The sequence below is a fragment of the Lynx canadensis genome, chromosome D2, assembly GCF_007474595.2.
Source record: "Lynx canadensis isolate LIC74 chromosome D2, mLynCan4.pri.v2, whole genome shotgun sequence".
NCBI lineage: Eukaryota > Metazoa > Chordata > Mammalia > Carnivora > Felidae > Lynx > Lynx canadensis.
In genome coordinates, this window is record NC_044313.2 from 76,087,600 (window position 1) to 76,096,867 (window position 9,268).

At 48.5% G+C, this 9,268-nt stretch overlaps 1 protein-coding gene across 1 annotated transcript; it reads right to left on the reverse strand.

Moving 5' to 3' along the window:
• Positions 1–1,145: 1,145 nt before the first annotated feature.
• ZP4 (zona pellucida glycoprotein 4) lies at positions 1,146–8,949 on the reverse strand. The gene is made up of 11 exons (XM_030335447.1): positions 8,743–8,949; positions 8,193–8,480; positions 6,833–7,030; positions 5,936–6,123; positions 5,299–5,396; positions 4,300–4,430; positions 3,701–3,890; positions 3,477–3,624; positions 3,067–3,145; positions 1,506–1,622; positions 1,146–1,288 (listed from the first exon to the last, which is right to left on the reverse strand). Exons 1-11 carry the CDS (start codon positions 8,912–8,914, stop codon positions 1,185–1,187), a joined length of 1,713 nt encoding a protein of 570 aa, XP_030191307.1. The 5' UTR covers positions 8,915–8,949; the 3' UTR covers positions 1,146–1,184.
• Between the last annotated feature and the right edge of the window lie 319 nt (positions 8,950–9,268).

A 9,268-nucleotide genomic window follows, 5' to 3' on the forward strand; every position in this document is an offset into this window, starting at 1 on the left:
TCAGTAGGAGATGGAGTTAAAAGCAGAATATCTGAAATGACACTAGATCTCTGACTAAAACAGGCATCCCTAATTCCAAATTCATATTTCTGCCCTCCAAGTTCAAGTTGTGTTGCCTTGGTCCTCATTTGGAGTAGGAGTTTACAAAGCACGGTGGGTGCGTGCTACCTCATGTTTTTGTGAGGCTCAAGCGTGTTATCAGGCATCTAGGATAGTTCCTGTCATGTAAGCATGTAGTGTCCCTGTTGGTTGAATAAGGAAATACACAGTCCTTGCTTAGCAGTTTGAAGTGAGGTTGACTTGCCTACAAAGCAGGTATTTCAGTACCAAGTTTAATGCCTTTTACTTTGCTGAAATATAAAGCAATCTAGAAGTTACTCCCTGAAGACAAACGGGGAAACTTTGTTTAACCAGGATTAATTTCAGAAATCCCCCCTGGAGAGATTAGAGACTGCCAGATTATGGCCAACAGTCCTAGGGAGTCCTTGGAGCAGGATGTTTATTTCCCTGGAGAAGTCACCATGCTTTTCTGTTAGTCTTAAGACTGGTTCGGGCTCAAAACTAAGCTTCTTCTGATCAAACTACTTGCGGTTGACAAATCCATGATCAGATGCTTCCTTTTAGTCACTGGTAATAGACACTGGATTTCAGTGTGGGATGATTAGAATAATATCAGGGTCACTTGAGAAGTGGTTAGAAGTGTAAATTCTTAAGCCTCAGCCCAGACCTACTTAAACTCTGGGGGTAGGGCCTATTATGGTTTTTTTAGCAGCCTTCTTTCAGAGAACCTGTCGTCTAGAAGATTTCACACTAGGTCTAGATTAGTTCTGCCTTAGTTTGATTGGTCTTTTGGAAGAGTTTTTTTCTACACCCCCTCTTGAGCTTGAAACCATCTCTGCTAAATCTGATGTGTTTAGTTCTTGTATCCACTGCTTAGGTGGTCATCCAACTATGAGTCTACTGCAACGTTATTCTATTTGGAAGCTGGAAAGGCTGGCTGGAGTCAAAACCTAGGGTATCATTGTTTATCTTCTACCGTCAGGCAAAATAATGCCCCAGGCTGGAGCGAGGAGGTGCCCAGAGCAGATAGAGGACTTTATTTACAATAGTGCTTTACCTTTCGAATGAGAGGCTGGGCACAGGCTGGTAATGCAATCTGGTTTTATTAACACAACTGGAATAATTCACCTCCGTTTCCTGATAGCCAAGTAGGACACTAACAAGAATCCAAAGATTAGGGTCCCGGAAAGGCCTGCCATCCACAGAGCTTGGGAGTCCATAGGAGAACCTGTAGGATGGACAAGGAGGTTAGCAGATGCCAAAACCAAGTGATACCATAGCCTGAAAAATACGCATGCTCTTTAGGAAAACCAAGCTAGTCAACTGGAGATTCACACTGGTCGTATTAGCACGGGATAAGAAGTGGGGATGAGGAAGTAGCTTTGGTTTGACTAGTGGTTCAGGTCTGAGGCTTCAAATAGCTAGTTGGGTCTCTTCCCACTCACTTGAGTTTTTGTGGAGCTTCTCTGCAGAGTCCATAGTGGCTTGGAGTAGAATCATGGGACCCTTGCTAGAGATGCTAGCAGTACTGCTGTGAAGATGGAGGTCAGAGCGTCTTCTTCCTGTTGGAGAAGAGAGCTAGGGATTAGTCAGACTCTTTTGCACACGGAGGGGGTGGGAGTTGGAGAGTTAAGTCCCTCAATATGTACAGCTCCATTCCATGCCTTCAGAAAACCTCATTAAAAACAAAAACAGGGGCGCCTGGGTGGCGCAGTCGATTAAGCGTCCGACTTCAGCCAGGTCACGATCTCGCGGTCCGTGAGTTCGAGCCCCGCGTCGGGCTCTGGGCTGATGGCTCAGAGCCTGGAGCCTGTTTCCGATTCTGTGTCTCCCTCTCTCTCTGCCCCTCCCCCGTTCATGCTCTGTCTCTCTCTGTCCCAAAAATAAATAAACGTTGAAAAAAAAATTTAAAAAAACCCAAAAAAACAAAAACAACAACGGGGTGCCTACGTGGCTCAGTTGGTTAGGCGTCTGACTCTTGATTTCGGCTCAGGTCATGATCTCACTAAGTTCGAGCCCCACATCAGGCTCAGCCCTGACAGTGCGGAGCCTGCTTGCGATTTTGCTTGTCCTTCCTCTGCCCCCTGCTCGCACTCTCTCGAAGTAAATTAACTTAAAACAATAAGGAAAACACAGAACATCCTTAAAGGTGTTAGATATAAAGTCTTGTCTGAGTTTATATTAACACTGCTACTTCAGTTTCGCCAGAATTTGGTAATAGAGATTAGGATATTAACCTTTCCCCAAACTGCCATCCTCCTCTAGAAGAGTCATTTGGACTGTAACCTGTTAATACCAACACCCTTTCCTAAGCTACAAAGGTAACTGGTAGCTTATGAATCCCATTTCTATTACCAGTTATAGGACTTTGGAAAAGTCCATCTAAGTTTTAGTTTCTTTAGGAGTATCCAGAATATTTTTGGAGTTAGATCCTAAGTATTTAATGCAGTATTTCATGACTCTCATTACCAGGAATATATTTTTGCCAGAAGGGGCTCACGAATCCCAAGTAATTCAGGGGCTAGATAGGTAAAAGTTAGTGGACCAGGTAGGAATACAGACATGTAACAAGAGTATTGGCTCTGATCAACTCAAGTAGATACTCTGTCGGCAATCATATGCCACCTATAAATCTTCAGGTCATGTTGCCAGACCTGCCTTCGAGCAGGGATAAACATCTAGATGTGTGAACTAGCCAGATAACAAGGGTTTTGTTAGACTGAGCCATATGTAGGTCATGAGCCAGTTTGATTCCTGGCTTAATCATAATGTATATGGAAAAAGCAAAGACTGAGAGTTACTGGAGGATTGATAGCTCCTATTTAAAAGGCTTGGAATTCTAGGAAGCTGCTCGTCTGTTCTATTGCCTCAAAATACTTGAAGCAGCCTCCTTAAGAAAAATCAATCTTCACTTGGAATCATTTGCCCACAGGGCAAAAGAGGTTAGCGGTGGGACTCCAGATTATTTCGAGTTTGTCCTCCAGTGTAGACAGTGTGGATACTCACGCCTGGCAACAGGACAGGTTATCCTACAGGAGGAGGTCCCAGCAGGCTGGCAGATGGATACATTACAGTGCAGATACACCTGGGAGCCAACAGAATGGAGATCATGGAGGAGAACCACATCAGAAGTCTTAAAACTTACCTCCCCGGGAAGAGGTTGAAAGAAACTTAACAGCAAATCTGGACACCCCAAGCCAATATCGCAATAGCACTGAAGAACTAGAATCTAGAGGGCAGAGGACACTTGTGTCATTGGGATCAGTGATCACTTTGAGGAAGTACCAACAAGCCAAAATCAAAGGGCAGCCTTGGCCAAGGACTGGTGGGATGTGGAAAGGATTCCAAGTTGGCGGTTGGGGAGGGGGCATTCAGAGCCCTGCTGAGGGACACACAGGGCAGAATACACATCATACCGGTCCCCTGAGTGCCCACTTTGCCATGGTGTCCACAAAGCTGAAGGTGAAAATACTGAAGCGCTTGTAGTAAGATGGAAATGGTGTATCCAGGGCCTTCTGGACAGCGATCAGCTGGGTTTGATAGTTGTCTCCAACGTAGGGGCATCTAAGCAAAGATATCCAGCAGTCAGGATGGGCTTCCATGGGGGACCCCAGCACAGGTACACGGAGAAGCCACTTACCCTTTCACCAGAATGGGCCACTGGGACGGACTCTGGGAGTTCTTGCCGGGTGTGGCCCAACAGTTATGGAGGAGCAGCCCCAGGGAGGGGTCTGTTCTGTGGCGGATAGAGACCTCCACATAAATGGGATCCCGAAGCAACTTTACCACTGGGTAGTCACCAATAGTGTAGTAGGAGCCATAGTGCTTATCTGCAAGAGGCCAAAGTGGGTTGGAGCACTAAGGACAGAGCTAGAACTCTAGATGGCCTGAGACAGACCATCGCCCATATGAGCACATCTAGCAAGTATCTTATTACCAATTTGGTCTATTTAAATATTTTTAGTATTTATTTTGAGAGAGAAAGAGCTAGACAGAGCAAGTACACAAGTGGGAGGTGGGGCAGAAAGGGAAGAGAGAATCCCAAGCATGGTTGGGGCCGGGCCATCAGCCTGGAGCCTGATGCAGGGGGCTGCAAACCAGGAGATCATGACCTGAGCCAAAACCAAGAGTTGGACGCTTAACCAACTGAACCACCCAGGTGCCCCAACCAAGTTGGTCTCCTAATGCCAAGAGAAGTAATAAGGCTTTAAGACTGTAGGCTAGCCAAGAGGGTCTCACCTTTGGCAATCTTGAGTTCCAGAGTGAGGGGTCCATGCTGGGTTTTCAGATGGGGTGGTGGGATGGTAAACACCTGAACGCTAAGCGGGAAGGCATTGCTCCTTACAGAGTAGCTGCAGCTAACTCGAAGCCTATGGAAAAACATGAGCTTTGTTAGCTCTCATGGGTGGTAGGATGGGCCCCCACCTTTCAGGTTTTAAAGGTTTTTAGGAACCATTATACACTAGGCATGGGACGAGTTTGTCAACAGGATGGGTATGGTTTTGGAGCTTGTGGGAACTAGATCTTAGCTGGGGAGACTAAGACCTAGACAGGATCAGTGTTTGAGCGTTGGAGATCTAGGAACCAGGCAAGACTTAGACGTGATACTGTGAGAAACCTGTGCCTTTTGTAGAGAAGGTAGTCAGGGAAGATCCTGCAGGGAGTGGCTATGAAGGAGGATAAGTAGTAACAGAGGTAAGAGGAGGGAGAGAAACAGCAGAGAACAGAGGCCAGAGCTGGTCCTTCTATATAGTCTCCTGAGACCACAGTCCAGGGTTGGAAACAGGGAGAGAGAGATGGCATTTCACAGAAGATGGGGTAAGACTGGGAAGTAGACCGTGTTTCATGCAAGGTCCTACAGATTACCTTCATATCAAGTTTAAGCTATGTCAGGACAAGGAGGAAGCTTTGAGTGTAAAATCTTATGTGAGGTGTTAAGGGATTCTTTTTGCTACAGGGTGGACTTTGCAGGCAGAAGGGAGAAGGCCAAAATGAACACAAGGAAATCCCGGTCAGTGAAATAGGAGTCCGGGGGAGTTTGAGGCTTAAATGAAGTCAGTGGCAGCGATGCAGGGAGATCTGATCCGATATGGTCAGTAAGATCAGACAGCCAAGGCGGTAGATGGGTCTCTGGTCATGACCAGAGGTTCTGCGGATTCAGGGCTTTACCCTAGAATCCTGTTTTATGGAAGGGAAGTCATTCTGGTCCAGCAGGGTGAGGTTAACTCAGACCTTTACCTGAAGATACTGTCACGGGTAATAGAACCATGGCTCCAAGTTCTCACATCTCTAGCTGCCACCAGCTCATTTTCATATACTGCCTGGTCTCCAGTGACCTAGAAGTATGGGCAAAGAAGTGTGGCCATTCCTGCTAGCCAGGTGCCCTTTCACTCAGAATTTGCTCTGATCTAGCAGTCAGCAAGGCTACCCCATCATAGGCTGCATTTTCTTCCCCTTGAGCAGAGGCAACAGCAGGTGGATTAACTGACCTGGGACCTTCTCACCTCACTTGGCTCAGGATAAGAGAAGAGGGCTTTGAGCACTCCAATGTGGCAGCCAGGAACATGACCACCAAGGTCAGCCAGTTTCCCTGCTTGCTTCCCAGGGCAGTGTGGCAAGAAGAACCTATTACTTGTCCTCGTGTGTGGCTCGGTAGAAGTGCTCCGGCACAATTAGGATCTTAGCTGAACACCCAGGGAAGTTTTCTGCTTTCTCAGCCATGAAGCATTCTTCTGTCCTAGAGACCATCCTCCGGACCAAGAGGTGGTCAGCTGTATCCTTCCTGGCTAAGAGACTCCACCACTCCTGCCCTGTCACTAGGACATTTCTTTCTGACTTTGAGTTAGGAACAGGGCCAAAACTCAGCTGTTCTTACCCATCTCGTGGTGCCACAGGAATTAAATGGAAAAAAGAACAGGGCAAAGGCACGTGTTGCTTTCACAGGGTTACATTCGTGGTCCTTCCCGAAGGCCAAGCGCAGAGAATTTAAGAGCAGCGGGGGTGAGGTCACGTTCCGAGACACGGCGATGGAGAAGTGGCCGTCTTGGGTACAGCGTGAGGTCACTGAGAAATCAGAGTTGCTGTGCTGAAAGCATGTCCTCCCTCCCGGTATTGAGCCAGCTAGACATTTAGCTACTTTTGATCCCTCCTCCCCGGGAAGCTGCCAGTCCCAGCTAGCGACCTTGCTGCATGTTCAGCTGTCTGAGCCTAATTAAAGCACTGAATGAGCATCCTCATGAGCCCCTGGGTTTGAATGTTGCCTCCACTACTTGAGCAACTTGAGGCAAAGCACGTAACCTCCTAACTCTAGCTTCCTCCGTACAATGAGACAAAGTACTATTATACCTATCAGTCAGTATTCAGAGCTTAGAATAGAGGGCTGCCTGTACGTGTTTTGCATTAGAAAACCTTAGAGTAGGATTTGGGACACACAGGGAGTCTTGAGAGGAGGCTCTGTGGACACTTAACCTATTTATTCCCAAGGTGGCTCGTAATCTTCAATTTCTGTCAACTGGCTTTTTTGCACATAGCCTTAGCTTCTGGAGCTCATTGAATATTTTGGTTTCTAGGAGAATTGGCAAGGGAAGGCTGTAGAAAGTGAGCACATAGGGTCAAGTATTCTAGGATGCGTTCATAGCTTATACATTCAACTTCTGGTCATCTTTAAACACTGGTTTTCTGGTGGGGGTAAGGGGGAGGGAAGATCACCCTTCTCCGGGTTTAGTTGCGAGTAATCCAGATTTTAACCGGTTTCAGAGATGCAAGAACTCACCTGTGTTTCCATAGTAACAGGAATTTGCCTCCGATTTGTAGCAGCAACCAAGCTTATTGCAGTCTCCCCGAGTGATGGGTGAAGAAGCACATGGTAGCCTGTCCCACTTTGGGACAGAGTCACACAAGTCAGCGTTTGGAGCTTCTAGTGCTACGTTTTGAAGAGGAGAGGGACTTGAGCTCGATACCAAAGCTTGGTCTTTCAAGAAAAAAAAAAAAAAGAGATAATTACAAAGTATCAAAATTTGGGGCACCTGGATGACTATTTCAGCTCAGTTCGTGATCTCCTGGTTTGGAAGTTCGAATCTCACATCAGGCTCGGAGCTGTGCTAGCATGGGACCTGCTTGGAATTCTCTCTCCCCTCTCTGCCCCTACCCCATTTATGCAGTCTCTAAATAAATAATATGCAGACCTAAAAACAATCAAGTATCAAAATTCCCACAGATGCCCCAATGATCAGGGTGGATCCATATTACATACTAGCAATTACATTTCAGGAAGTTAAGTCAATATTAAGTCCCCTGGGAAGAGTCCCCTGAAACTAGTACATTTTGAAAGAAGAGAGTCCCAGCAAGAGCTGTAGGTGCAGTGGGGCCCTTTATGCTTTGCTTCAAGCAAGATATCCTTCCTTCCGTTCTGCTGAGATGCTACTCCATCTTTGAGAGCTAGGAATTACCAGGGGATTGTTCTGAAATGCAGGTTCTGGCACCGTAGGGCTGGTACAGGGACCGGGATCCTGCATTTTCATCAGTGCTATCCCTCTGGATTAGATTTTGGGTACAAGGTGGGGTAGAAGAGGGGACTACAGGTTGGAATCCACTAGGACTTTGAGGGAGGGCTCACAGAGGACAAGGCAAGATTCACCGAAGCCTAGTACGAGTCACATTTCCTGCTAATTCCCCAGCTGAATGATCCAGTTGCCTCCAGCTGAAATGGTGGAGCCCTATTTTCAGGGCACAGTTGCTCCTGGAAGGCATCTGCCAGGTGTCCTTGGTAGCTTCAGTTTTCTCCTGAAGCGGCTCAGGGTTGAGGAGCTCCAGGTTCTGGGCTAATTCTGGTTTGAATCCCAGCCCCGGCACCCCTGGGAGGGGCCCTTGGCCAAGCTTGCTGCTTGGGGCAGCGATAGATAGCCTGTAAGGCACCGGTTAGGACAAGGGAGGGGACAGCGAAGCACTCTCCACAGTGCCTCGTGCTGAATAGTGGCGGTTATCCTAAGGGCTGCATGCGCAGGGCAGCTGGAGGGGAGTGCCTTCAGGAGTGGCAGGGGTCACTATCGCTGCACAGAGCGGGTAGAAGAGGCCCAAGAACACATTCCAGGCAGCTCAACACCACCGAGAACCCGAGAGTTTCCAGCCCTTACCTGGGGGATTCCTAGGACACCTGAGCACCTTGGTGTTGGTAACCCTGCGCCCAGCCGCATCTGTGCCTTCAACTCCGACTATCATGACGTAGTGGGAGTCCTGGGGAGTCACCCTGGATGCTGGGGTGGGGGGCCTCGACGTTCCTGGGGATTGGGTCGTGCTCACCCACTCGGTGACATAGCAGCTGCTGTAAGACGCTTCTAACAGCACGGAGCCCCCCGGGCTCTCCCTTACCCAGGTACCGCAGCCGGAGTTGTTCTGCAGCCTGTGTGGCAGCCCGAGATTGTCTGGGGGGTGAAGGGGAGCAAAAAGCACAGGTGGTCAGTCTCCACACTCACCAGGGCGGGGAAAGGACCGCCAACTTTGCCCATTGGACCCTGAGGGGCAGCAGCGAAGAGAGAGAGGGACAAGAGGGGGCTCGGATTCAGAAGAGAAGTTACATTTTAGAGGGTTTGATCTGTAGGAGTACCTGCAGAGGTCACCAAAGGGGGAAAGTGTTAGGAGGGTGAGAGCGTTAAGCCCCTAAACCGGGGGAGTTGTCCAACTTACCCCAGGCTATGAGTGCAGGAGTCGCTTTCCCGGGGCTTGGGTTTATGGCAAACTGAAGGCTCTGGAACCCACAATGGAGTTCACCGGGATAATCTGGTACCTGGGGCTTCTGCTGGCCACGCACAGTGAGAGACAAGGGAACACAGAGCAAGAGGGGCTGCAGCAGCCACATGATGCCATCAGGAGCCCCCACTGGCTGCGAGACCTGTACTTAGTTTCCCACGAACCAGAGCTCCCCTTGCCCCGTGAGGTGGCTTTAAATACAGAAGGAAACCGCTGTCAGGTGCACACCTGGGTGACATGCAGGTGAAGCTCCTTTGGAAAGGGTGGCTCTTCAGCCTCATTCACTTTAGGCCAAGGTCTGCAGCTGCATCGTGTTAAACACTGCAATCCAGGCAATTCTGAGCTCAGGAAAAATGTGGTACCTTGTAGCTCAAAGAGGCTTCTCCAAGATGGCTCCCGTGTAGCACTTTATTCTAGCAGCTTACTGACTTCAGGAGACCATCTTCTAGAATTTCGCGTATTT